Source organism: Bubalus kerabau, chromosome 15 (genome assembly GCF_029407905.1).
Source record: "Bubalus kerabau isolate K-KA32 ecotype Philippines breed swamp buffalo chromosome 15, PCC_UOA_SB_1v2, whole genome shotgun sequence".
NCBI classification, from domain to species: domain Eukaryota; kingdom Metazoa; phylum Chordata; class Mammalia; order Artiodactyla; family Bovidae; genus Bubalus; species Bubalus kerabau.
Window position 1 is genome coordinate 78,119,820 of NC_073638.1, and position 27,954 is coordinate 78,147,773.

The following is a 27,954-nucleotide window of genomic DNA, read 5'->3' on the forward strand; positions in this document are numbered from 1 at the left end:
GTCACCCCTTGAGAATTCAAAACACACACATATGCCTTCAAAAACTTTTATTTGTATGAACAGTTCCTAGCTCTTGATTTACCTTAGAGCTTTTAAAAGAGTAGTGACCTTATATATTTGAGTTTGAAAAAAGTTTCTGCTATTAACCAGAAATAATCCTTTCTACTTCTTTCTGGCTTACTCCTTGGAATAAGCCAAAAATAAAACCAAAGTGTACATTTTCTGACGGAGAGATGAAAAACAATGGACGGCACATCCTGAATTCTAGGGTAGACTCTTGCTGGTGAAGGACACCTTCGGTTTAGTCCATTTTTTCCAAGCAACACCTGAAGGAGAACTCTAACACCTAATTCTTTGTGGGAAAATGACCAACGAGCCACTTTGCAGGCTACAAAAAAAAAAAACAAAAAAAAAACCAGAGACTGGGCATCTTTCCTTCTGTCCTGGGATCAGGGGTGCTTCTATTTAACATTGATCAGGTAGAGAGGGGAGGCTGTGCCTAGGGGTGGAGAAGAGGCTGGCTCTAAGCGATCTGAAGTGAGTGAGGCTCAAGATTACAAGGGGGTGGCGAACAGGCTGGCCTACTCTCAGTTCTAGCAGCCGGCTGAGCAGCAGCAGTCTAAAAACCCCAGACAGAACTCTCTTGTAGGAGTTCAGGGAAGGGCTGGGGTGCTGCTTTTCTAACATGTATCAGAAAGTAACATAATAGCCGAGTTGGGGGGCCTCGGGGGACTTTTGAGTTTGGATGGGGAGGTGCTGGAAGGAGGGAGGGCAAACGCCAGCTGCTCCTGTCCTCAACAGCCTTAGGCCAACACGAACTGCAAATTGGTCAGCAGCACCTTAATGCCTCTGGTGACCGTTACAGCTGAAGTGGCAGGGTCAAGCTTGTAGGTGTGGGCATCCCCTTTTTTATACGGGTCCCGGAAAACATAGATGCTCCCGTTGCAGCTGGCGATCTTCCAGAGGGACGGGGCAGAGCTCCAGGCCTGGGGAAGGCAAAGCCGGGTGAAGCTGTCTAGCAGGGGGTTGTAGCACACCAGGGAGTCCCCCTCAGCCACGATGAACACCAGGTCCTTATGCACAGCCGCGTGCATGCGGCCCGCGAAGGGCAGCACGTAGGGCTTCACGTGGCACTTGTCTGTCTCTGTGTCAAAGCACTGGATGAGTCGGGACGGTTTGGTAAAGAAGTCCAGGTCATTCTCCTCCCCCCCCAGTAAGTAGATGATCCCGTTGAGGTTGGCACCAGCGGCTCCTGACACAGCCACCTCCAGCTGGGTGGTCTCAGTCCAGACATTATCACCCACCCGATAATAGATGACTGCGTTGGAGAGGGTGTCCTGCAGCGTCTTCCCACCCAGGGAATATATGGCGTCCTTCCCAGGCACAGACACCAGGGTGTGCTGGAGTCGGTCTCGGGGCAAAGGTGCACACCACTCCCAGTCCACGGTGGCGTTGTTGCACTTCCACATGCGCCGAGGGATGGACCCTCCCACCACGTACAAGTCTCCGCCATGCTTGCAGGCTGCTGTGATCTGGTGGCACAGGCTGTTTTGGCCACTTACACTGATGGAGTCATCTTCCGCACAGTGTAAGGACACAGCCAACGAGTGGGTACGAGAGGACTCTTTCCCGATCAGGTAAATGTGTACATTCTCCCCAATTTCCTATTGGCGAAATTAAAGTTATAAACGGTGTCTATCAGCTCGAGGCTAAAGGCGCAGCTGAGACGCACACCCTTGCGTCCTGGGCCACGCCCTGGATCCTGCTCTGACCCACCCTTCTAGCTACCGTGTGTCACCCTGACTCTCCTCTGACCACTGTCTTTCAGGCACCTTATGTTGGGACAGAAAACCTGTTACACTCATCCTCCCAGCTTTCTTTATAACTATGACGAGTTGGTACTTTGGTCATTAATGCAATGATGAAAGTAGTTCTCTCAAGGAGCTTTGGAGCCCAGAGGCTGCTGGCTTCTAGGCTCACATACATATCCTCCACCCCAGCTCTTATCAGCTTTAAGCCAGAGACTTACTTGCCAGCCATCAAAGAGGCCAAGCTGATAGATGGCTGGAATGCATGGATAGTATGGTGTCCCAACCCTAAAGAAATCTGCCTTACCTTCAAGCTAGTCCTGAGTGACTCTGAAAAAGCCTCTCTTTCTTCTTTATTAAAATTGATCCAGGATTCTATTGCCTCTGTTGGGTTCTGGGAACATGGAACTCCATCTGCAAGAGTCAGAGGAAAGGTATGGTCAACGGCAGTCTAAGGATCCACAAGGGAAATTTAGAGTCAGTGGCTTTAAAAATGTGAATCTCTTTGTTAGACTACCACCATGTATATATATGTATGTGTGTGTATGAGAAATTAACCTAAAATTGCCCTGTTTTTTTTCCTTAATCAAAATGGATGACTTGATATTCTCCTATTTGCCATGGAAGCAATCTACTGGGCTACAAAGCTCACACTTGAAGTACAGTTATACCTCATTTGCAGGGTTAGCATTGTTACCTAAAAGTTGGCCAGTCACTTGAGAAGCTTCTTATTTAGGTGTCTGACTCTTTGCAACCCTATGGACTGTAATCCGCCAGGCTCCTCTGTCCACGGGATTTTCCAGGCAAGAATACTGGAGTGGGTTGCCATTTCCTACTCCAGGGGATATTCCCAGCTCAGGGATCAAATCCATGTCTCTTGCGTCTCCTGCATTGGTAGGTGGATTTTTTTTTTTTAAACCACTGTGCCACCTGGGAAGCCCCTAACTATCTTGACTCACTGTCAGTTTACTCAGGTAACCAGTCCCACAAACACATGCCAAGTATAGAATGGAAGAGAACACTGATGCACAAGAAAGGTGAGAATACAAATGCAGGTAGCTCCTCACTACCTTTCGTGGCTAAGTGCAGCTTTTTTTTAAATTCAATATTTGCATATAATGTGAAACGCTGCTTTGGTTTCCTAAGCTCTTCCTCTAGAAGGACCTCTGTCTCTGACATTAACTACTAAATGTCAACTCAAGCTCTCTCTCAGAAGGTATCTAAGTAAACTCTTATCAAGAATAATAACGTAAACTAGCACCAGGAGTCTGAGGGTACCCTTGTCCTAAAGGAGAACTTTCAGCGGATGTCACACACCTGTGCAGCTGGGCATGACGTTCCCCCTCCCTCTGCTTACCCGAGATGATATCGGTGAGTAGATGGTGGGGCAAGTGAAGAAATTCCTCTGTGCTCTGCAGCTGGGCCAGATGGGCCTTGGCACAGTGCTTGGCAGCGGTGTAGAGCTCAGGATCACTGTGTCGATCTGCCAGCCACATCACCTGCAGGCAGTTGCCCACCTGCACTGTGCGGGCCAGAAACCGAGAACATTCCTCAAAGAGAGACGTCAGCTGATACATGTCTGACACCTCATAAATCTCCTGCAGCTCCTCCGCTCGGAGTTTCACGGTCCCGTGGTAGATATAATCAACCAGGAGCTGGAAGACAGACTCGCTGACATCCTGCAGTACAATCACCCGGTTGTGGGCCTCCTTCAGGTTGGAAGTGAACATGGACCGGAAGAAGCAGCTCTGAGCCGAGAGGACCAATCGGTGGAGCTGAAACTCCCGGCCTTCCACGGAGATGGTGACATCAGCAAAGAGCTCTTCCTCCAAACACAGTTTCATGATGCCCTGGGCCACACGGCCTGAGTGTGACCTATCTTTGAAAGTGTAGTTCACAAAGTAGTTCTCATCCATGGATGCTCCAGGTTCCTCTGGTGATTCCATGGTGGTAGCCAACTTCTCTCTCTGCCAGCTGTCTGTAAAACAACACCACCTTGAGTAACTGAAGGAAGCCACAGTCTATGAATCTAACTGTCCAATTCAGGGAGAGAGAAGGGAAAAGGGAGGAGGGCACGGTCAGCCCAGATTAGCCTTAGTCCTGGCCCTGCTAATGACAACTCTGATGATCCCCCTGAACCAAAGCTGGGCTCATTCTCTCACAGTGACATCACATACCTAATAAAATCAAGATTTCCTACGTGAGGTATTTCCCTGAGAAAACACAGAAAACTCCTTTTCCATGATGTAACAAAAGGCTTGGTATTCAGATCAACGTATGAGAGCAAGGGACTGGAGGAAGTCCGTGATTTTAAAAAGTCCAACCAAATAACCCCTGGACGTAAAACTTGTGGAGGCTCCCGGCAGCAGAACCCGACAAGAAGACCCCTATGTCCTTGCAGCCAGGCTCCTCTTCCCTGGCGCAGGGAATCCAGACCTTACAATATGAGATTCAGCCTGGGACATCTCTCAGCTCCCCATCTGCTCTTTTCTGAGCCTCTCCCTGGCACTCCCCTGCTCGCCCTAATGACTCCCCAAGGCTTCGTCCAGAACGCGAGACTGAGCTCGATCCTTCTCCGGCAAGGGGCCAGAGGCGGCCCATCGCCACCTGCAGTGTCCCTGCTCCACCTGGAGTCGCCCGGGAAACGGTCGCCAGGGAAACCGTTCTTCTCTTCCCCTCCCTCTAGCCTGGCCCGCCGGCCCTCAGCAAAAGCTTAGCTCTGGGAGCGGGGGAGGGGTGTGGAATGTGGAACCCAGACTTCTCGTCCCTTCTTCTCCTCTCATCCGACTGGTTCTTTAGGATCCTTGCCTTCTCTCCAGCCTCTGTCACACCAAGCTAGGGCCGCATTCGCCTCACGGTCTCCCCACCTGCGGGCTTTGCTTTCTCACCTGCCTTCCCTCCTTTCATTCCGAAGCCCGGAACCTGGAACCTCTGCTTCTGGCCCCGCGTCCGCCCGGAAGAACGTCTGATGCACACTTCCGCTTCCGGTCCGTGCCCTTGGGGGGTCCGTGTCCTACGGGCCTGGCCTCGGCTGCCTGGTGTACATCCGGGAAACATGGCGGCGGCGGCGGCTCGGGGTTGTTGGCAGAGGCTCGTGGGGTCCGCGGCGCCGGCCAGAGGTGACCAGTGGGCAGCCGGCTGAGGCCCGGGGCAGGAGCGGCGACGCGCCCAGCGGAGGGAGTCCCTCAGGCCTCATCCTGCGCCTCAGTGTCTCTGTCTTCCCATGCAGTGGCCGGGAGACCCTCGGTGCTGTTGCTGCCCGTGAGGCGGGAAAGCTCTGCGGCCGACACGCGCCGTGAGTATGTGCGAGACCGGGCCCTTCTCGGGACTGCAGGCGGGGCCGTGTTCATTCCTTTTGTCAGATGTTTGCTTTGCCCTTGTCCTGGCCCGTCCTTCTCTGCGTCCTCCCGGCAAGCCTTTGCTTGTCCTTGGAGAGCTGACTGCACGCGTCCTTCTTGTGTCCTTGGGCCTGTTACGGCCCTGTTGCCGCTTGTCCATTTCTGTCTGTCTGATTAAACTGTAAGCTCTTTAAAATGAGAAGCATAAACTCTGGGCCTCTGAGCCCTATTATAATAGTAGCTCACGTTAATTGAGTGCTTATTGTATGCCAGGCACCTTGCTAAGCGATTAATGAATGATCATAGTTCCCACAACAATCTTAGGAGGTAGATAGTATTATGCTCTTCTACAGTAGAGTAGGAAACAGTTCAGAGAGGTTGACCAGGATCACAGCACTAGTAAGTGATAGAGCAGGCCTGCCTGCTGCCAAAGGCGCAGAAAACAATTACTCTGCAGCCTATGATTTGTAGTTGCTCCAGTGATTTAGTGTGGCACGAATGAGCGTATGGAGATAAGTTCCAGTCAACATAAGCCGCCTGAGAATCAGGAGACCTGGTATTTCCCCCTTTCTGGGCCTCAGTTTCCTGGTCTGTGCCAAAAAAAAAAAAAAAAAAAAAAGGTTTCAACTACATAATCTGTGAGGACTTTTCAGCCCTGAAGTTCTTAGTTTGAGAACCTACTATGAGCCAGATGTTAAGGAGATACAGAGAATCATAAAAGTTCTAGTTCTCACACTGAAAGAGCTCCTGGTGTGGTAAGAGAACTGAGACCCATGCTGCTTTAGCAGAATTGCAGGCATTGAAAAGAACTATGGAGTAGTTTTGAGAAGAAGCAAACACCCCAGCTGTAATAATAGGTGAGTCTTTATGGATCGTGCAGGTAGCATTTCCCCAGAGTTTTCATCACTTCCTGTTCCGTGGAAGAGGAGCTTTCTATCTTCACCTTTCTCAGGGTTCTACAGGGAGTCCTGACTGGGGAACAGCGTGCCTCACAAGCTCAAGAGACTAAGCAGGCTCAGTCTGCAGGGCTGCCTGCTGCCTTCTACTTTCCTTTTCAAAATACGCCTTCTCCTTCCAGCCACTGTCAGACCACGGAATGATGTGGCCCACAAGCAGCTCTCAGCTTTTGGAGAGTATGTGGCTGAAATCCTGCCCAAGTATGTCCAGCAAGTTCAGGTAATATTCACTACTGGTGTTTGGATTTGGATCAAGAAAGAGCCATGTTCTCAGGGCATGTGGGAGTGGGCAGCCTGGAATCAAAGCGCAGACTCCTGCATCCCATCTTGGTCTTCTCTCTCTGCCTTAAACCAGGAGATTCCAGCTGAAGTTGTCTGCTCCGTCTGTAGCTTTGTTCCCTCTCCTCTCCTGTTCTGTGTCGTCAGGTGTCTTGCTTCAATGAGTTAGAGATCTGTATCCATCCTGATGGGGTCATCCCAGTGCTGACTTTCCTCAGGGATCACAGCAACGCACAATTCAAATCCTTGGCTGACTTGACGGCGGTGGACATCCCCACCCGGCAGAACCGTTTTGAGGTCAGTCAGGAGATTTGAGGTTTGGAGCATGAAGGAGGGAAGGGGACAGAACAGTTTCAGGGTGACAGCTGCCTGTGGGAACCGTAGCCGCCTTAGTTTCAGTTCAGGTTAAACAAATACAACACAGCAGTTAACGCGGGGTCTCTAAATCAGGGAGACCTTGAGTTTTAGTTGTAGCTTTGCCATTAATAAGCCGTGTGACTTCAAACATTTTGTTTGGTCTTTCTGAGCTTTAGTTTTTCTTATGTGCGAAATAAGTATTTTTAAAAAGTGTGAAACCACCCTACCTCACAGGGTGGTTGTGAGTATTCACTGAGATAGTTCAGGTAGGTTGCTAGCACACAGTACATTCTCAGTACATTTAGCTGTTGTTGTTTACTCGTCACCTACTCTTTTTGCCAGATCCTGGGATCGAAAGAGAAGTAACACCCGATACCTGCCGCCCTCCAGAAGTCCCCCACACTCTAGTGAGGGAGAAGGACACGTAGAACAGTGTACTGTTGGGGGAGGGAATAGCAGCCCGCTCCAGTGCTCTTGCCTGGGAAACCCCACGGACAGAGGAGCCTGGGAAACTGCAGTCCACGGGGCCGCAAGGGTCAGACACGACCGAGCAACTAAACCACCGCCACAAAGTAGATACAGTGACCGTTACTTACACTCCAGAAAAGCCTATGAAAACAAAACAGATTCAACATATTGATATGTATTTTTTTACAGTTTACTGTAATCACGTAATTCATGGGATGTTGTAAGGACACAGGAGGAGCACTTAGCCCATTCTAGAAGGCTTTTATGAAGGGAGAGAGAGAGTTTGTGCTGACTCTTGATGATAATTCGGAGAGCAGGTATTAGTCCCACGGAGGGTGGGGTGGCGGGGAGGAGTTGAGAGACGTCCAGTAGTGTGAGCAGAGATAAGCGTGCTGACAGGCTGAGCTAGTGTTGCTTAGGCGTCTGCAAGGAGTTGTGAGTCTTGGAGCATCTTGGGGTTTTGAGCTTCAGGACAGAAGGCAGGTTCACAAGGTGGAACTTTATCCCCTCATTATGGTCCCACTCAAGGACTTCGGTCCCAGACCCCTCAGCCTGTGGTCATCTTGGTCCTCCAGCTCCCTCCATTCTCCCTAGATCGTTTACAACCTGCTCTCTCTGCGCTTCAACTCGCGGATCCGTGTGAAGACCTATACGGACGAGCTAACGCCCATTGAGTCTTCTGTGCCTGTGTACAAGGCCGCCAACTGGTACGAGAGGGAGGTGAGTTTCCGCACGTGGTGGACCCGCACCTGGGCCAGCTGCGAATCGGGCTGGGTTCAGTGGGTGCAGTGCAGCCCTCACCTCTGTGATGGCCAGTCGCCTCTTTCTTCTAGATCTGGGACATGTTTGGAGTCTTCTTTGCTAACCACCCTGATCTAAGAAGAATCCTAACAGACTATGGCTTTGAGGGACATCCTTTCCGGAAAGACTTCCCCTTGTCTGGCTATGTTGAGGTAGGAGCCTTGGAAGTATGAGAGGGAGGGACTGGTAGGGATGCTGGGCAGGAATTATGGCCAGTGGATTGTGGTAGGTTAAGAGCATCGATGCTGCACTCTATCCAAGCTCCACTCTGACCCAGTTTTCTTATATGCAAAATGGGAACAAGAGTAGTACTTAACAACAGTAGATTTGTAGTAAACTAATTGGTGTTTTTAAAACTTGTTTAAAACTGGTGTATTGTAAATGCTCAGCTGTTGTCACCCGTTATTTTAATGGTTTTAATGGTCATTTTAATGACCGAGGCAGATTTCAGGACACAGCTTGTCACCAAGGTCTGAAAGTGGAGTGTCTCTTTACCCTGCCTGGATCTCTTGAGAAGGCAAGACACTAAATCTTCAGCCCTTGAATTCAGTGCTTCACTCACCACTGCAGCGTGTTGCAGCTTACTAGCAGGAAGGTGGTTTATTGTATATAGACATACATGGTTTCGTAGCAAAGTAACTTTAGAAATGTTGAGGTAGTGGCAATCTGGCCTTTTCTCTTCGGTGCCCAGATGCTTCTGTTTTCTTAATGTTCAGCATGGTCCCATGTGCAGCAGCTGATTGTCCTCGCCTTATCCAGCTGCTGATTTTCCAGGAACAGGAAGAGTCGTGCCAAGTTTACTACCTTGCATCTTGGCAGTGATAATGCCAAGGCCACCGGGCCTCAACTTGAGTGCTTGTCGGCTTAGGTTTATTTTTTTAAGCCACTGACTTGCTCCCTCATCCTGGGCAAATGCTTACCATCAACTTATAGGGTGTGTGGAGGGAATTCCCTGGCGGTCCAGTGGTTAGGCTTCCATGCTTTCACTGCCATGGGCCCGGGTTTGATCCCTGGTCAGAGAACGAAGGTCTCACCAAAAGGAGTATGTGGATAGGTGGGCAAGGTCAGTTCTGGTGGAAGAAGAGCTCAGAGCACAGGATGTAGGGTAACGGGCTGGGAAGCCTGCCTGGGTGATGGCAGAGCTTGAGGTAGAGGCCGTTTTAGATGGTGGTTGGGTTGTGACCTAATGGGTACCATAGATGAGGATGGAGACTTAAAAGAGGCTGGGACAGGAGTCCAGGGCAGAGGAGTAAGGGGCCTGAGGAAAGCTTTGGGAAAGTGGGCCTTTAGTGGCTGTCACAGGCTTTCCTCAATGCTCAAGCCTGCCTTTTTCTTCTCCAGTTACGCTATGACGATGAGGTGAAGCGGGTGGTGGCCGAGCCGGTGGAGTTGGCTCAAGAGTTCCGCAAGTTTGATCTGAACAGCCCATGGGAGGTTTTCCCTGCCTATCGCCAGCCCCCCGAGAGTCTCAAGCTTGAAGCCGGAGACAAGAAACCTGAAGCCAAGTAGTTTCAGGGAAGGCATGTGGATCCTAGAAAGCACCTTACCTATAATTGAGTGTCCTGTAAATAAAATCCTACTAGACTCACCACTTTCTGCGTGCTTACCATAAGTAGAAGTGAAGCTTGGACTCAGGAGAGGAGAGAGGTGCAGGCAGGGGTTTTGCTGACTCCCTTAGAGAGACTTCCAAACCGGGAATCTATTTCGATGGGGCTTAACTTGCACGCCTAGATATACTTCTGAGAGATCCTGGAACTGAAATGGAAAGTTCTCACAGTTCACAGGGCTTAGGACGGGTGTGGGGTGGAGTCTCGGCCACTGCTGGAGAAAGCCCTTTGTCACAGCAGACTATCTCGTGGCAGCTGATGGGTCCAGAGAGCCTGTGAAAATAGGGCAACCCTCACCCACCCTCATCCTGTTCAAGCCACAAGGTTCCCAGAACCAGGACGAGCTGCAGCCCATTCTGAACCTTGTGTCCTGCACCCTGACAGCGCATCAGGCCTGGGCTAAGGGAATCTTCCTGGACTCTGGTCTGAGCGGAGAATGTTGTAAACAAGCAAAGGAGGGTCCCAGTCGGGCCAAAGACAATCAGGAGCTGCTGATCTGTCTCCAGGAAACAGTACTCCCCATTCCAGCCAGTCTGGGGTCTGTTCAGCCAGCGGCTGAGTGCCTGAGGGGGAAGAGTTCTCGACCTGTCCAGGGGCCACTCAGCCAGCCCACCAGCAGCTGGAAGATCAGGCTTTGTGGCTGCTGTTCTTGGCTACTGAGGGGCTTCCTGGAGGCTGGGCCAGGCTGTACTGGGCCAGACTGAGTGTCAGGCTAGAGTCAGTTGCAGAGTGTTTTGGGGGTGAGGACAGATAGTAAGGCAGTCTTACTGCCTGGGGTCTTGCCTACCTCTTTGGGAGGGCCAAGCCTGAGCTGTTTGCTACCAAATGCCTTTTTCTATTAACTAAGCATCCCGCCCATCTGGGCAGGAATAGGCTTAGGGCCTGACAAGCTGGGAGCCAGGCTTCTACTGCCAACAACCAGATTCCACATTTCTCTGGGATGGAAAGAGCCCCTAGGAAGCCAGAGCCAGCCCCTCCCTGTTGAGCTCTGAAGACCGACACGCAACGCAGGGAGCAGCTGGAGCAGCCTAGTGGAAAGTTGGAGCCCCAGTGTGTGCCAGGCAGATGGAGGTGCAGAGAGACACCGCGAAGAACAAGACTCAGAGGGCCTGGTGGGGCATGGCCGGGACAATGCAGTTCCTGGCTTGGCTGACGGTAGCCATTTGCCTCCTCCCCGGGGTGACTACAACCTACCACCATGCAGGTACCCGGGCCTTAGGGTGGGGTGGAGGGAGCTAAGGAAGGCTGCTGGCTGACAGCAGTCACACTTGGTCCTCTCTGAGTCCAGCAGGGCTTAGGAACTGTGGGTGTGATAGCTGCCAGGCTGCCCTGTGCTGCGGAGTGGGGGACGGAATGATGTGGGCCTCACTCAGAACCAGAAAGGTCCAGGTGAAGTGAGGGTGGTTCGCCCTCGGTGCTCTCAACGGGCCTTGGGCTTCTTCCGGCTGATGTGCAAAGCAGGACCTCCTGAACTGCCCTGGGCTTAGGGCAGACATTCCAAGGGTTAGGCAGCACCGCAGAGAGATGCGGAAGCTGCGGCAGGCATCCTGCTTTGCCTGGCCTCCTGTCTTGCACACAGTCCCTTACTGAGGAGCAGGAAAGGACTAGGTCCTTCTCAAAGGAGTCTTCGCCTTTGGGGAGGGTCACTGGCACTGTTTCAGGTCACGCTGTCCCCAGATGATGATAGGGAGGGGTAATGGGAAGTGAAGTGTCTTGTGACTCGTTGGGCTGGAGCTCTTGGCCAGGGGAACTGTAGAAGTTCGAGGAGGAGTCATGGACATTTGCCGAGATGGTATCTGGGTTTGGGATGATGCCTGGGAGAGTGAATGTCTATGTGCATGTGTGTAGGGGGAGGTGGACATGGGGTGGCATTCCTCTTCTTTTGTAGTTGGAAGAACTGGGCACCCCTACCAGGCAGCTCAGGGGCACTCTGGGGATGCTGGGGTGTTCAGGGTAGAGCTTGGCAGGGCCCTGACTCCTCTCTGCTGCCCCAGGGCAGCCCATGGACAGCACCAGCGTGGGAGGTGGCCCGAAGGAGCCAGAGGCCCCGGAAGTGATGTTCGAGGTCTTTCCTCCAGCCTGGGACGTGGGGGTGGGAGTACCAGTGGTCCCCGAGCTCAGGGTCGGGAAGGGGGATGCCTCAAGCTGGGGCTGCTGGGGGAGGGGCAACCCAGCATGGGTCCTACTGCCTGCTTGGGGCCCCCGGCGCACTACTGCTCGCTGACCTGCTCCCTAGGCCCCAGCCTGCCCCTTACGTGGCTCCCCTTGCAGCTGCTCTGGGCGGGGCTGGAGCTGGATATCGTGGGACAGCTGCACCTCCAGGACGAGGAACTGGCATCCACACGTCCAGGTCGCCGGCTCAGGCTCCTCCTGCAGCACCAGGTGCCCAGGGACTTGGAGGGCGCTGAGCAGCGGCTGCAGCAGCTCCAGGACCTGCGGAAGGGACCTCCTCTTGGCCCTTGGGACTTTGAACATCTGCTCCTCACAGGCGTGTCCTGTGTCTACCGGCTCCATGTGGCTAGCGAGGCCGAGGAGAGAGGCCGCTGGTTCCAGGTCTTCACCCTCCTGGCACAGGAAACACTCTGGGACCTGTGCAAGGGCTTCTGCCCCCAGGGCCAGCCCCCTTCTCTAGGGCCCTGGGCCTCCATCGTTGACTCCTTCCCCTAACCCTCCCCTTTTGCTTGCCATCCTTCCTTCCTCCTCTCCCCCCATCCCCAACCTGAGCCAGACCCACCTTAGGCAGGGGCTTCCATCTGGCACCGGGTTCTTCCCACTGTGTTCGGGTCTCTGGGCTTGCCTTGTATAACCGGACCCCAGTCTACCCCTCCCCTATCTTCTTTCTCGGGCCCAGGTTCTGGGTCCCAGACCGGCAGGCACAGACCTAAGGGCAGGACTTGCAGGCAGTGTGTGTGTGTGTGTGTGTGTTTGAAAAGTGTGTTTAAGAGATGCTGAAAAGGAAGCTCCCAAGTAAGGCCAGGTCAGACCCTCCAACTCCTACCCCGGCAGCCCAGGTAACTTCTAAGTGCCCAGTGCCCAGTGCCCAGTCTTATGTCGATACCTCTTTTAAACCCAACCGAGGCTCTGGGGGTCCCTAAGTTGCCCAAGTATCCCATCTGGGCTAGGAGAATAGACTGGACATTTTTAGTTCAGTCTATTGGAAGAATGAGGGGAAGCAGGTGGAGGAACATTATCTCTTGGGGGGCAGGGAAGTGAGAAATGTTGTTTTGGTCCATCTCAACAAGGCTCAGAGAAGGGGGTGAGATTGGAAGGAGATTGAGGCTGGCTGGAGTGTTTCTGATCCTGTGTAGCTCATCCCATAAAATGTTCTGTTCTGGCCTCCTGGAGCCCTGTGTCGTTCTGTGTCAGATAAGTTTGTTAACCGCGACTCTGAGCAAACCCCCCTCCCCATCCTGGGAAGGCAGGAATCAGGGCAACCAGATACCAGCTGCCTTTCCCATTCACCACCGCCCGTTCCGGGAGCCAGAATGTACCGTTTCCTTGAACCCCATACACCCAGTGAGGCCGCGGGGTGTTGTCCCTTGCCACAAAAAAGGAACTAGATGGGCCCTAAAAATCACATCGGAGTTCAACGGGGAAGGACTACAGGGACCGACTGGAGACGGACATGGAGGGGAGACCCACGCGGAGTTAGACAAGAAGGGTCCAATCAAATTCTCACCTCCTCGCTCGCCCAGGGAGAATCCTGCCCTCGGCCTGCCGACCCCCCACCGGGGTGGTCCCTCTTCTCCCGCCCCGCCCCAAGACAACAGCGTCGCAGTGAGGACAAAGCGCAGGACCCCGGCAGACAGGAGCCGGCACAGGCCCACTTTATTGGCAGAGTCCGCCACGCTCGGCGGGCCGTCATGCTCGCGCCGGCGGGGCGTTCGGGCCGCGGGTCCGGCCTCGGCATGCACGCCCCCGACCCGACCCCACCCCACCCCACCCCGAGCGGCTCTCCGGGTTGGGGTTCAGAGCTCGGGCGGCCCAAGGCCCGGTGGGCCGGCGGGCGGGAGGTCGGGGTACACCAGGAAGCCGGAGAAGGTGATGTACTTGCCGTGGTTGCTGTAGGCGCCGTAGCCGTCGCGGTCGTGGCTGAGCAGCCAGACGGCGTCGCCACGCCGCAGCGCCAGCATCACGCTCTGGCTCTGCATCTCGCGGCGCCGCGACGCGCCGTCGTCGTAGATCATGGCCTGCACCTCGTCGCGGTTCTTCATCAGCTTCACCGACAGCGTCTTGCGCGGCAGCTTGCCCAGCGTGAAGGAGAAGAAGTAGGCGCCGGGCAGGCGGCAGCGGAACACGCCGGCCGCTGCGTCGAAGTCGCCGCCGATGTTGACCAGCTCGGTGTCGAAGGCCAGCGGCCGGTGGCGCGGCCCGGGGCCCGCGTCCGAGCCCACCAGGCTGCGCGTGCGCGCCGCCGAGAAGGCCGAGCGCGGCTCCGCGGGCGCGGGCGGGCCCCCGCGCGCGGGCGCGTCGGCGTCGGCGTACACCAGGTAGCCGCTGAAGGTGGCGCCCGGCGCGCCCAGCGCGTAGCGCGGGGCGCCGTGCAGCCGCAGCCACACCGAGTCGCCGTAGTCGAGCTGCAGCATGGCGCTCTGGCTGGCGGCGCGGCGCGTGCCCGGCCGCCGCTGCTCGTCGAAGGCCAGCGCCTGCACCTCGTCGCGGTTGCGCACCAGCATCACGGACAGGCTCTTGTGCGGCGCCTTGCCCGCCGTGAAGGAGAAGAAGTAGGCGCCCGGCACGCGGCAGCGGAACTGGCCGGTGGCCGGGTCGAAGTCGCCCCCGACGTTTACGTACACCTTGTCGAAGGTCACCGCCATCTCCGACGTGCCCTCCAGCGGGGTGGTGCGCGCCGCAGAGAAGGCCGAGCGCAGCTCCGCGGACCCCGGGGCCGGGCCCGGAGCCCCGTAGGCCGCCGGGCTCAGCAGGCCCAGCAGCAGCAGCAGCATGGCGCCTGGGACGGGAGGCACGAGAGGGAGGGAGATGAGGGTTTTGGCGGGGCGGCCAGGGGCCGGGTCCCCCTACACAACCCCGCCTTGGCCCACAAATCGGACTTCTGGTTTTCTACACACCGAGACTGGCTCAGAGGTTCTCAAAAGTTAAGCGGGCCTCGGTGTCACCTGGAGGGCCTGTTAAAACACATTGTTGGCCAGCACCCCTGCCTCGCCTGGGATGTGCTGTGCTTAGTCTGTCCGTCTCTTTGTGACCCCATGAACAGTAGCCCACCAGGCTCCTCTGTTCATTGGATTCTCCAGGCAAGAATACTGGAGTGGGTTGCCATTTCCTTCTCCACTTGTCTAGGATGAGGCCTGAGAATTTCCATTGCTCACAGGTTCCCAGGTAATGCAGAGATGCTGCTCGTCCAGGGACCACAGTTTGTGAACAATCAGATCAGTGACTTTTTTTTTCTTTTTCTTTTTGTAACCAAACCCCTTTGTGTGAAATTTTGCAGACAGATACCAGTGGAAATGCTCAGGTTCAAGGGTCCTAATGCCCTGTCTGCTGCGCTTGCCACATGCCCTCCTCCTTGACACCCAGGAGCCCTGGAAACACAGAAGGTGGTCAGGACGCCCCGGGGTTATCTTCAGCTTCCAATTGGCTACATTTTCCTGGTCTGTTCCATGGCCCTTAGCATGCCCCTCACTCAGGCACCGGCTGTCTGTACTGGCATCCTCCTTGATGGCTGCTGTTTAAACCTCCATCTTGGCAGGAAATAGCTGCTCCCTGACCTGACTCATTGGAAAAGACCCTGATGCTGGGAAGGATTGAAGGCAGGAGGAGAAGGGGACGACAGAGGATGAGATGGTTGGATGGCATCACCGACTCAATGTATATGAGTTTGAGTAAGCTCCGGGAGTTGGTGATGGACAAGGAGGCCTGGCGTGCTGCAGTCCATGGGGTCGCAAAGAGTCGGACACGACTGAGCGACTGAACTGAACTGAACTGACCCCTTTCCTGGCCTCTGACCCAGTCAAGGGTCAGCTCCCACACTGGACCTCCAGAATCACCAGGGGCCCTTCTTGGGCTGAAGAGGTCAGGACAGTTGGGTTTTGAGGTAGTTCCCTCCCTCCACAAAATCAGAGTAAGAAGAAAAAGGGACTCTTTCCTCTGGGCTTGGGGGTTGGTCCCTGAGGGGAAAGAGAGAGCCAGGGGCTGCTAAGGATACAGTGGGAGAGCGGTTCCAGCGGGCTTCGCCAGGTCTGTGAGGTCAGCAGCTCGGTTCCTCAGTAGGAGCAGTGGGGTGTACAAGACTGGCAGCTAAACCTGGGCTCAGGTCCTGGCGCTGCTCCTCTACATGCTGTGAAACCTTAGGCAAGTTCCCAAATGTCTCCGGGCATGGCCCCTTCTGTATAAACTGGGGGAGGATATCCACCTAACAAGCTTACTGAGGATGCTCTGAGATAGCAGGTGTGAGTACCTCTGTTGGATGGCAGTGCAGTTGATTTTGGGGGAAAACTGATCTGATCAAGTGTTTTTTTTTTTAATCTAATTTTTAAAAATTATATTGGAGTATAGTTGATGATCAAGTTCTTGACATAAGGGGTTAGAGTTCAGTAACCCTTACCCCTGGAAGCTAGGTGAAGGCACTACTTGATTCAGAGGATTGTCTCTTGGAAGATAGGGAGATGCTTCCTCCATAATGCTTCCTAGTAGGGCACAGGCTTTGGGGACTGAATTCCCTGAAGCCCTGAAGTGGAGGCAAAGCGGGAAAGAAAATGAGCTGGCAACAGCCTAGGATGTGGGCTTCTACAGGAAATGCCCTGGCAGTGTGTGTACCTTTGTGTTGCTTAGAGGTGCTGGGGGCCTGCCAAGAAGGAGTGCCAGGAGCAGGCGTCCAGATGCGCTGTACTCAACAAGGATGTTCACCTGAAGGCAGGTGGGCACTGGAGTGCGGCCCGCATCCTATTTGCCCAACTGTGTGGAACTGCTGCAGCTGGGGAAAGTGTGCCTTTTTCTGCTTCTCATAAGAAAGACCCCCAAGTGCCTAGCCCAGCTGAACACTCTCCTTCCAGAGACAGTACATTTTCTCATTCTTACAAAGGTGCCACTTGGGCTAGCCAGTCGCTTGTTGAGGGCAGCGGTGGGGGGAGTGGGGGGTCCCTGCAGCAGTGAAGATTGCATCTCACAGTATTCATCACAGTCCCTTTCCCAGGGCACTTCTTTCACCCATCTGGGTGTCACAGCTAACCTGCAAGATGGGTGGGCCCTCTCCCATTTTACAGGGGAGAAAGCTGAGGTCCAACCAGGGGAAGCGTTTTGGCCCAAGGTCACCCATGGAGCCCTGAGGCAAGCCTTGAATGGAGGTCTTTTGGCTCCAAATTCAGTGTGCTTTCCTCTCCACCACCTTTCCTTTCTAAACGTAGACATGTCCAGCCAACCTGTTATCTGCCTCAGTTTCCCTTTTTGCAAAAACAGGAGGGGAGAGAGGTGGACTGAGTCTTGGGATCTAGGGCGAAGGGGGAAGAAAGCAAAACCAACCCAGAAAACTAACGTTTTTGTCTCCTGGGAATATGGGAGCATCGCAACTCTTCCTGTGTGGCTCTCCTAGCAGGTCTTGCCCCGGGAGCATCCACCCACTGGATCCTTGGTAATCTCCCTGCTGCGCCTGGTGCACCCTGCCAGTGCCAGAGGGTCTTCCTGTGTGTTTGGTACCCGGCACTGCCCATTTCTCTGATCCCTAGGTCCCCATCCTTCCCTAAGCCCCCTTCCCAGAGCAGGTCAGAGGTGAGAGGGTGTCGGGTGGGCGTCACAGCTCCAGGGAAGGAAATAGCTGTTCCTGGCTTCGTGCAGGTGAGGCTCAAAACAATCATCTTCAAAGAGAAAAAAAATCTAGGACACGGTGCGCTGGACAGAGCCCCGGGACCGACCGTGGAGGTGCAGCCATGCCAGGCTAAGGGGATTCCAGAGACCCTCCCAGCGAACCCCACTCCCCAGTCACCCCCTCCCTCAAGCTCTGCCCAAAGCGCCCTCTCCACCTACCTTGAAAGCCCCTCGGGCTCCCAAGAAGATGAGTCCCCCTTTCACGGAAGAAGCCAATTAATCCTTTCTCATTAAAAAAAGGAAAAAAAAAAATCCCTCAGAAAATGGTACCTTAGACCCTCTCTCCCCCAGACCTTCCTTCATCCATCCTTTCGGATGAAAAGCCCTTGAGCCTCTTTCATGGAAGAAGCTCCCAGATCCTCCTTTCAGGGGGGAAAAAAAAAAAAAAAGGATTCAATTCCCGGCCCCCGCTTCCCGTCAAGAAGAAAGCCTGGCTCCCCGCGCCCCAGAGCAGCCCTCACCTGGCTGGGGGCGGCGGTCGGTCGGGTTCGCTCCGCGCCCGCGATCCGGCTCCGGGCTGCGGGCGGGCGCCGGGCTGCGCACTGGCCGCCCGCGCTGCGGCGGGGCCGGGCCTGGCGGGGGCGGCGGTGCCGGGGGCGGGCGGGGCGCGGGGACCCCGGGGTGGGTGGGCGCGGGGCGGCGAGGGAAAGGACTGCTGAAGAGCGAGCCGCCGGGCCCGTGCGGGGAGAGGCGGGCAGGGGGAGAGAGGGAGGGGCGCGCCTAGCGCCGGGGCCCAGGGGCACCGCACAGAGGCCCCCGCGCGGGCCGCGCGAGTGCCGGCCTCGTCCTCCTCCGTGACCTCCCTCGGGCTTCAGCCTCTGGGTGTGCAGAGCAGGCATCAGGAATCCAAGTTAGCAGATGGGGAAACTGAGGCAGAGGCCGACCCCCCCCCCCCAGCACCCCCCCCCCCACCCCCGCCCCCAGTCCCGGGGTGGCTCGGGGCTGTCTAGAGACCCAGACTCCTCCCTGGTTGGAGGAGAGGGGGCTGGAGTGGGGCGCGGAGACTGGACTAGCCTCGGGGCTGCAAGGGCAGCGGAAGGGGAGAGCGAGTTCGGTGGGGACAGATGTCCAGGCTCAGGGGAGGGGAGGGTCTGCGAGAAGAGAAGGATAAATGGGTCAGTGCTGCCAGGAAAGGAGGGGCTTACAGTGACCGCGTTTTCTTCCTCCCCTCCAAATCGGAAAAGGCCATGGTTGGTTAGGAAGGAAGGAGGAAGACCAAACTCCCAGGCATCAGAGAGTCAGCCCGGGGGACGTCCCCGGGGAGGGGGGGGCGACGCAGGAGGGGTGTCCTTGCAGAATTGCCTTGTGGCGGAAAGGCTGCGTTCACAGCATCTGCAAGGAGGGAAGGGGTTGAGAAAGGCGATGGGAGGCCTCAAGGGGCCTGTGTGCAGAGGGACACTGACACCCGGCCTAGCTGGGCCCGGGTAGGCAGGACTCAGCAGGACCCCCGGGCTGGGAGCAGCTGCCGTCCCACCGCGGCACTCACCGGGGCCCTTCCACAGCTTCCACCCTGGACTCTGACCACACCTCTGGGAGGCTGCAGTCCTCTCCTGAAGGCTGTGCTGGGTATGCACTGGCTGAATGGATGGTCGTGAAGAGCCCCACTCCCAGCTGCCAGAAGCAGGAGCCCTCGGACTCAGGAGGCCCAAGTTCTAGTCCTGGCTCTGCCCCAGCCCCTCTGTGACCCCCTGCGCTCTGGAGCTCTCCTGCAACTCTCAGAACCTACACGACCCCATTAATCTAACATGGGTTAGTCCTCATGAAGGTGTTGACAGTGATGAACTCATTAAATATTCTTCAGGTGTTGAGGGAAAGATGAAGTGAATGGATATGTACCTGAACAGAAAGGAATGGATGGAGGCATTTCTGGCTGGGCACAGGGTATTCGGGGGAACACAGGATGAAGCCCCTGTCTAGCCCTTCTGGACCATCCTTTGTCACCTCACCAGCCTGTAAAGGTCTAGGAGGGGTGTGGGGAGAGGCTTAGGCGGGCTGGGGAAGACCGGAAGCCGATCTGGGGCAGCCACAACCGTTCTTAGGGCATCAATGCCTCTTCTGAACCAGGAGGTTGAGGTTGCCATCATGAAGGTGCGCTTTGAAGGTGTGATTCCGACGGTGGGAGGACTGGGAAGAAGGCAGGACTCTAGAGGCAGAACAGCTAAGCCCAGTGGGGCTCTGTCTCAGGCTGAAAGCCATTTGACACTCCCTGGGTCCCCAAAAACGTTCAACCAGAGCAGTCAGGCTGGGGAGTGGAGACAGGCGGCTGAGGCAGATGGCAGCAGGGTTTGCGTCAAAGGATGGGATTGGGCCACTGTCAAGGAGATACTGAGGAGGAGGGTGCCATGTGCTAGTGGGCTTCTGGGGGTGGGGGCGCCCCGGAGGGGGCAGCAGGGTTCAGAGCAGACAGCCCCAGGGCTCAGTTGTAGCTCCTGCCTGCTCCAGCTCTGTCCTGGAACAAGTTGGAGCAACAGTAATAATTTTTATAGCAAGCTCCTTTCACTGCGTCTTGCACATGCTACCTGCGCCCCCTCTCAAGCCCCCAGGTCTACGTGGAGGTCACCTGCCGGCAGCTCCTGAGCTTGCTGTGTCTCTCCTGAGGCATTCCCAGCTATGGAGGCAAGGGTGGGGCAGGCTGCAAGTGGAAAATAAACACCTCCAGGGTAACCCTCAACAAGGAGGGTCCAGAGTTAAGTGAATAAATCCTCTAGCTTTCAGTCCCCCTGAAAGCAGGACAATCCTCAATTCCCAGGCGTGTTCCAGTCTCAGACTCCAGCAGAACGGACCAAAGTTGTCCATGGGGAAAACCTGCTTATCCCTGTAGGCTTTGCTTGCTTTCCTCTCTTGCCTCACTTCCCCACTTGCTCACCCTGCTCTGGGATCACCTCCTAAATAAACTGCTGCTGCTAAGTCACTTCAGTCGTGTCCGACTCTGTGCAACCCCATAGACGGCAGCCCACCAGGCTCCCCTGTCCCTGGGATTCTCCAGGCAAGAACACTGGAGTGGGTTGCCATTTCCTTCTCCAATTCATGAAAGTGAAAAGTGAATGTGAAGTTGCTCAGTCGTGTCCGACTCCTAGCGACCCCATGGACTGCAGCCTACCAGGCTCCTCCATCCATGGGTTTTTCCAGGCAAGAGTACTGGAGTGGGGTGCCATTGCCTTCTCCCCCAAATAAACTACTTGTATCCAAACCTCTCAGGGTCAACTTTTGGGGGATCTCAAATAGACAATGAACCATAACTGTGGTACGTGCTTTTTCATTTCACCCATTGTCTTATTTAATTCCTATTTATTTATGGCTGTGCTGTGAGGGATGTGGGATCTTAGTTCCCTGACCAGGAATGAAACCCATCCCCTGCAATGGAAGCACAGAGTCTTAACCACTGGATTGCCGGGGAAGTCCTCTTTTAATTTCTTAACATCCTCTGAAGTAGATGTCACAAACCCAATTTTACAAAGGAAGAGTAAAAAAGTTAATGCACAGAAAGGATTCAAACTCAGGTCGATCTAGCTCCAAAACCCAGTCCTTGACCACTATCCTCTGTAGCCTAATTCTTTGATCCTCTCTGGGCCTTACTTTTTCATCTGTAAAATGAGGAATGAGCCCTGGAGTTTGAAGGGAGGCAATGTACCCAGTGTCTCCTGCAGCTAGGCCTTGTCAGTGAGATGTAAGCAGAAATTATCAGGAAGGACTTCCCTGGTGGTCCAGTGGTTAAGACTGTGAGCTTCCACTGCAAGGGGGTATGGATTCGATACCCAGTGGGGGAACTAAGATTCCCCCATGCCTTATGGCTTGGCCAAAACAACAACAACAAAAATTATTAGGAGAGAAAGTGGTTTAAAGGGACTGACTAGGCCCACTCTTTTTGCCCTCCCTCTTCCCTTTTCCTGGAATGTATGCATGAAGGCTGGAGCTCCAGTTGCCACATTGGGCCAGGAGACAACAATGAGATTTTCTGAAACAGTGTTAAATAGGGTACTCAGGAGGAAGCTGAGATGAATAGGATGTAGAGATTCTGCTCTCAAGGAGCTGATCATTTAGGGAGAGCGGCGGGATTTGGGTATAAAGAACCACAATAGGTAAAAAGAGATCAGCACCAGGAGAGAGGTGCAGAAATTCCTCCTGGGGGAATCAGGGCAGTGTCAGAGAAGTTATTTCTAAATGATGGTGAGGATTTTACATAGTGCTGATAGAGGAGTAAGGGAGTGGGATCCAGTTTAAGTTAAAAGTTTGAGCAAAGGCATGGAAGTAGCATACATGCACCAGTGTGTGGCTAGTTGAAGGGGGAAGGGTTTGTGAAGGAGACGTGGCAGCTAAGGTGTATGGGCCTTAAATGCTGAGCTAAGGAGCTCGGTTCAACCTGCAGCAGGAGGGAGGAGTGCCCAGAGCAGTATTTTAAGATTATTCCAGCCACAGAGTAAAAGGCAGGAGACAGAAGAGGCAGGGAGATCTATAAGAATCTAATCAAAGTGTCCAATCTGAACTATACAGGGTTAGTAAGAAAAGAAAAGAAAGGGAAGAAACAGATGGAAGAGAGACTGAGAAGAGTTGCAGAGACAGAGGGCACACAGGCACACAAGCTCACAATTTAATTAGCTTCTTGGTTTGCCGATGGATTACAGGGGAATTAGCAGAGCTCAGAGTCAAGGGACCTTGCTGGGAGTTGAGGGGAAGCTAATGAGAAAGGCAACAACAAGCCCCGGGGAGAAATGAAATGGGAGGGATCATTAGCCAAGCAGAGAAGCTGGCAGGAGAAACAGATGTCAGGGCACTGAGTCCCTGCCTCCCCGGGAGATTTCAGCCTTCCGGGGGGAGCAGACGTTCAGAGCGCCTGGGCTGGGCTCCTGGCCCCATGGCGCCTGGTTCCAATCCCTCTGAGCACTTGGTAAACAGCCGGGAATGGGGGAAGTTGGGAGTGGCTGTGAGGAGCAAGTTCCTAACTCTCCGTTGGCCCTTTTGCCAAAAGCAGATCCCTAGGTCCTTCTGCAGATGGGGAGGTCAAGGCCTGCTCCTGACTAGACGTGGCAAATTGCATTTTCCAAAGACAGCTGTGACTCCCACCCTGCTCTTCTTACACTGGGACCATGCCACCACCCTCTAAGAGAGGATTGGGTTCACCTGTAAAAGGTGATGCTGCTTCTGTCTGGTGCTCGCTCTCTTGAAATTCACACTTGGAATCCAGCCGTCATGATGTGAGAAAGCCCAGGCCGCATGGAAAGGCTGTGTGTAGATGTGGTGGCCAGCAGCCCGAGGCAGGACCAGTTATCTAATTTGCAGGGTCCAGGGCAAAATGCAAAGACAGGGCTTTTTGTTCAAAAATTAAGAATTGAGGAGGTGAGAACCGCCTTACACCAAGCATAGAGACCACATGTGGGACTCTGTGCAGTGGTATAAGGCACCCTGTGAAGCTGGGCCTGACCCCAGCTGAGGTTCCAGCATCCGCTGTTTGCGGTATGAGTCCGGAAGCCTCCAAGATGACTCGGGGCCCAGGCACTGTCTGATGGCAACTGCGAAAGAACTCCAAGTGGGCCCCACCCGGCTGACCCAGTGCACTTCCAGATCCACTAGGGACAGAACTGACCGTTTTAAACCAGAAACTTTTGAGTTACTGCACAGCCTTAGATAGTTGGAAGGCTGGGGGAACTAGAACGTGTCACAGTCGGACTGAAGAGGCAGTACAGTGATTGAGTTTCCCCGCGAACCCAGACTCGTCATCTGAGCTGTTGTTTCAGGTCCTTCTTGGCCCATGTTGGCAGAGGGGATTGGAGGCACAGGTCACTCCACACCCTCCCGAGGGCCCTCTCACTGTGGAAGACGGTGGAGCCATTTTGAGCAGAGTTCTCTGTTTCTTGAGGTTAAAACACTCCAACTTTTACAAGTTATTTCCTCTCCCCAGGTCTTGGTTTCTGTGGATGTACACTGAGCAGACTTCATAATTTAGGGCTTGTGAGTCTCTGGAGGGAAAACACGGAGGACCTGGTGACTAGAAGGTGAGGGGCAAGTAAAGAAACTGGAAGAGTCAAAAGCGTTTACTCCGCCTCTTTCGCTGGCATCTGGGAGGACAGGAAGGGAAGAGTTCAGCCTGGGTCAGACGACGACTGGTTCCACTTTGGGCACTGAGATCACACTACCTTTGGGGGCTGGAAAATTGGGGCGGTGGGTACTTACATAGTGCATCAATTAGGTAGAGAATATAACTATGCAGCAATTGACTGGATGAACACCAAAATAGTTATTTATGGTGGGTTCAGGGACATTTTACTCTGTAAAATGTTTTCTATCTCCCAAATTTTCTACAATGAATATTTAGTCCTTTCATTTGAAAAGTAATTTAAAATATCAAGAAAAACTTTAATTTCTTTCAAATTTTCCAAATAAATATTGGAATACATATTATAAATACATATTTATATTATATATTATATATATTATACATATATTATATATTATAAATACATATGTATATGTATTGGAAGACAAATACATATTATAAAAGTGGGAGTTTAGAGAAGACACATGATTTAATAAACTGTGGGGCAACGACCAGGTGGCCACCTCGAAAGCTCTAAGTTGGACCCATACATCATATATACATACATGTGTGCGTGCTCAGCCAAGTTTGAAGTATGACATAAAACCCAGGATTCATTAAAAAAAAATTTAAGCTTTTTACTACAGCTTAAAAGGAAAACATATTAACATAGCAAACTGCCAGAAGCAAAGTCAAGACAAACTACAAACTGGAAAATATATTTGTAATTCATAGCACAAAGAGCAAATTTCTTTAATATATAAGAGCTCTAAGAAAAGACAACTCAGTAGGAAAGTGGGTAAAGGGTACAAACAGTTAATAAAAAAGAAAATACAAGTAACTCAGAATAAGATGCCATCCTTTTTTTACCTCTCACGTTATCTAAGATCAATAGGTTTATAACATATTCTGTTGGTGAGGAGGTAGAGAAACATTCATACCCTTTTAGTGGGATGGTCAACCAGTACCGCTGGATAATTGGACATTATCTACCGAATTTTAAAATATGCATGCCCTTCAACTCTTTGATTCTATTTCCTGAAAAGCTGTTATTCTGATATATACCCACATCTGAAATGACATGTTATTCACTGCAGCATTGTTTGCAATAACAATAGAGGACCCATCCAATAAATTCTGAGACATAGAATACTAATAACTCTGTTTATAGAAGAATGAGGACTCATTTTGCATACTGATATGAAATAATCTCTAAGATTTACTGTTAAGTGGAAAAAACAAGGGGTACGTTTGTTTTGAGGCAATCAGTATGTAGCTGAAATAAAGTTTGGCCAAGCTGTGGTCACCTGGTCTTTCAAAGATGCTTTGTGCATCGCCTCCACAAGTCATGGATTATAGCAGCTGCATTCTGCATGTGCCGTTTCTCTCCCTCACATTCGCTCCCCTGTCTAAAACATTATTGTTCAACTCTTGGCTGGCTTTTTGTTTTTGGCTTTCTACATGAGTCTTTCATCTCCTTTATGTCTTAGCTTGAATATCACCAAATGAGACAATATTTCCTAACAACTGTCTATAACACAGTCCTAATCCTATCACCCCTAAAAAAAAAAAAAAAAAAGGCAAACAACTTGCTATTTTCTGTTTATTTGTGGCATTTATCATTTCTAACATATCTTTCATCTATACACTCTAGAATATGACTTCCATATTAAATATTTGTTGAATGAATGCTGGTTAAGTCTTTTGCTCTAAAATCCTCATGTGTATTGTTTGAAAATTTTATTTTGTTGCTGTCGTGTAAAATCTGAACTCCAGTACAGGCTAGACTACTCATCAGCCTTCTTTTTCCATAAGTCTGCTCCGGCTGTACTTGGCCCTCAAAGTCATACCTTGCTATAAATGGAGAGGACAGTTTCATGGAAAGAAATAATTTTACCTCCTTTGCTTTCCCAATAAGATGACCTCTTTTCTCCTCTGACTCAAAGTTCCTAAAACTTTATTTTTTTTTTTAATCCAGAATTCCACTTTTCCACTGATGCTTTCCTGAAAGAGTTCCCCTGAGTTTCCACTTAAACAAGAAGAGGAGTTTAGGACCAACCCATTGCAATATATTGGAAAATCTGTTAAATCCTATGCATTTTGTATTCAAGACTTAGTTGAGAATTGCTTTAAGTTCAGGTCTCCATGCTGCAAGTGTTATAGCTATACTGTTAGTTATTATAATAACTTTTTTGGTAATTCTAATGTATAAAGTAGTAGTTTATTAGGTGAGAGAGATCTTTATGACCATTTCTGAGTATACATTGGGTCTATATCTTTGAGTAATGAATCAAACAGGTTAATGAATTATGAAATAAATATTGTTTTAAGGAAATAAAGAGTGTACAGTATACTACCATTTCTATTTTTTTTTTTAATATGCATTTGCTTTTTTTGTGCATAGAATACCTCTGAGAGAATCTTCTAGAAACCATTAATAGCAGGTGCCTCCAGGCAAGAGAAATGGTTATGGGAGAAAGACATACTTTTCACTGTTTCACCCTTTTGTACCTAAAATTTAAAAAGGCAGGGAGAATCACTATCTTTTTAAGCAGCGGCTGGGTTCCTGCTGGCTCCTATTCAACCTGAGTCAGCTGAAAGCCCTCAGCCTTTTTCATATGTACCATCAAGCCAAACTGCCTTCATCCTCAGCTAGCGCAGCTGATTTTTTAAAAATACATAAAAGCGCAGGTCTTTCCACTTCTTTCAAATTCACCCGGTTAGTTTCAGCCCACTGTTTTAAGATATTTTAGGGTCTTGATTCTGACATCCAAATATTAACTTTTCCTCCCCATAGTGGTGCCATCTGCATTTCCAGTGTGACAGGCACGATTAACCACTGAGCTGACCAAATGCAGAATCCAGAAGCATGAACTTTAAGGCTTCTCCTCGGATTTGCATCCCTTGAATAAGCAACCTGAGGGGAGCAGCACACAGTGGTTGAATGGGCTAGAAGCCCACCAGATGGGCGATCTAGGAGTAGCCATTGTTTTCCTGGTTGTCTAGATTGAAAGACATTTGATGTCTAACTGGAAACAGGGTACAATATGTCCAAGGATATGTTCCTAGTGGCTTTCCAAATAAATAATAACAAACTGGATTTCTGTTGGTAACATCTTGTTTTTAGTGAAGGTACCAACTCTTTTCATTTCTTGTTGTTCAGTTGCTAAGTCGTGTCCGACTCTTTGCAACCCCATGGACTATAGCAAGTCAGGCTTTTTTGTCCTCCACTATCTCCCAGAGATTGTTCAAACTCATTTCCATTGAGTCCGTGATGCCATCTAACCATGTCATCCTCTGCTACCCTCTTCTCCTTTTGCCTTCAGTCTTTCCCAGCATCAGGGTCTTTTCCAATGAGTCAGCTCTTCACATCAGGAGGCCAAAGTATTGGAGCTTCAACTTCAGCATCAATCCTTCCAATGAACATTCAGGGTTGATTTCCTTTAGGACTGACTGGTTTGATCTCCTTGCAGTCCAAGGGACTCTCGAGAGTCTTCTCCATAACCACAACCCACAATTCTCTGGTGCTCAGTCTTCTTTATGGTCCAACTCTCACATCCATACATGACTACTGGAAAAACCATAGCTTTGACTCTAAGGACCTTTGTCAGCAAAGTGATGTCTCTGCTTTTTAATATATGTCTAGGTTTGTCACAGGTTTTCTTCCAAGGAGCGTCTTTTAATTTCATGGCTGCAGTCACCAGTCTGCAGTGATTTTGGACCCCAAGGAAATAAGTCTGTCACTGTTTCCCTTTTTTCCCCATTTATTTGTCATGAAGTGATGGGACTGGGTGCCATGATCTTAGTTTTTTGAATGCTGAGTTTTAAGCCAGCTTTTTCACTCTCCTTTTTCATCTTCATCAAGAGGCTCTTTAGTTCCTCTTCACTTTCTGCCACTTTCTTTTTCTAGGTGTTCTCAAACCCAATTTAATTATATAAACCCAGTTCATTATATTCTAGAATAAGTTTGGGGATTCACCTGAAGCATGCCCACCTAGAGTTTCCAGAATCTATCTTTTCCTCTTTTCTAACACCAGGACAGGCACAGCCATCAGGCACTGGGGGCCCTTTCCCTTCTGCACGGCTTTCTCACGTACACTGGCAAGGGCTCCAGGATCTTCTCTGCAAAGTTTAACACCTTGGGATTTGCAACTCATTTTATTATTTTTTATTTTTGGCTGCACCATGCAGTATGTGGGATCTTAGTTCCCTGAACAGGGAATTGAACCTGTGTCCCCTGCATTGGGAGTGCGAAGTCCAAGCCACTGGACCACCAGGAAAGTCTTGCAACTTATTTAAATGGGTGCCTGGGTTTACTTACTGTCTTTTCTCTGGAGTTTTAGTTTCCTCTATCCCACATTTTCTTGCCTCACTCCAGTTTAGAAATGCTCTTCTTCGATGAAGAGCAAAGAAAATCGGGGTTGTGTATCCTGCTTTCCAACAACTGCTAACCTGACATGTTCACCCCCATCCTCTCCTTAGTTCTCCTTC

The 27,954-nt window shown here is 51.8% G+C and overlaps 4 protein-coding genes across 6 annotated transcripts; 2 read left to right on the forward strand and 2 right to left on the reverse strand.

Annotated features, from left to right (window-relative positions):
- Window positions 1-32: 32 nt before the first annotated feature.
- On the reverse strand, window positions 33-4,766 carry KBTBD4 (kelch repeat and BTB domain containing 4). 2 transcript variants are annotated; one of them, XM_055547109.1, is made up of 4 exons: window positions 4,697-4,766; window positions 3,166-3,786; window positions 2,116-2,222; window positions 33-1,664 (listed from the first exon to the last, which is right to left on the reverse strand). In XM_055547109.1, exons 1-4 carry the CDS (start codon window positions 4,713-4,715, stop codon window positions 804-806), a joined length of 1,608 nt encoding a protein of 535 aa, XP_055403084.1. In that variant the 5' UTR covers window positions 4,716-4,766; the 3' UTR covers window positions 33-803. The 2 variants fall into 2 exon arrangements, with proteins under 2 accessions (XP_055403084.1, XP_055403083.1); XM_055547108.1 differs by having other exon boundaries at window positions 4,567-4,707.
- A 5-nt stretch (window positions 4,767-4,771) lies between these two features.
- On the forward strand, window positions 4,772-9,598 carry NDUFS3 (NADH:ubiquinone oxidoreductase core subunit S3). The gene is made up of 7 exons (XM_055547111.1): window positions 4,772-4,927; window positions 5,038-5,103; window positions 6,225-6,322; window positions 6,529-6,678; window positions 7,801-7,926; window positions 8,040-8,159; window positions 9,349-9,598. The coding sequence occupies exons 1-7, from the start codon at window positions 4,777-4,779 to the stop codon at window positions 9,514-9,516; spliced, it is 879 nt and encodes a 292-aa protein (XP_055403086.1). The 5' UTR covers window positions 4,772-4,776; the 3' UTR covers window positions 9,517-9,598.
- Window positions 9,599-9,731: 133 nt separating this feature from the next.
- FAM180B (family with sequence similarity 180 member B) lies at window positions 9,732-13,217 on the forward strand. Of its 2 annotated transcripts, XM_055547112.1 has the most exons (3): window positions 9,732-10,818; window positions 11,609-11,679; window positions 11,886-13,211. In XM_055547112.1, exons 1-3 carry the CDS (start codon window positions 10,680-10,682, stop codon window positions 12,279-12,281), a joined length of 606 nt encoding a protein of 201 aa, XP_055403087.1. In that variant the 5' UTR covers window positions 9,732-10,679; the 3' UTR covers window positions 12,282-13,211. The 2 variants fall into 2 exon arrangements, with proteins under 2 accessions (XP_055403087.1, XP_055403088.1); XM_055547113.1 differs by lacking the exon at window positions 11,609-11,679 and having other exon boundaries at window positions 10,681-10,818; window positions 11,886-13,217.
- Window positions 13,218-13,452: 235 nt separating this feature from the next.
- On the reverse strand, window positions 13,453-18,005 carry C1QTNF4 (C1q and TNF related 4). The gene is made up of 2 exons (XM_055547110.1): window positions 17,894-18,005; window positions 13,453-14,565 (listed from the first exon to the last, which is right to left on the reverse strand). Exon 2 carries the CDS (start codon window positions 14,558-14,560, stop codon window positions 13,583-13,585), a length of 978 nt encoding a protein of 325 aa, XP_055403085.1. The 5' UTR covers window positions 14,561-14,565; window positions 17,894-18,005; the 3' UTR covers window positions 13,453-13,582.
- Between the last annotated feature and the right edge of the window lie 9,949 nt (window positions 18,006-27,954).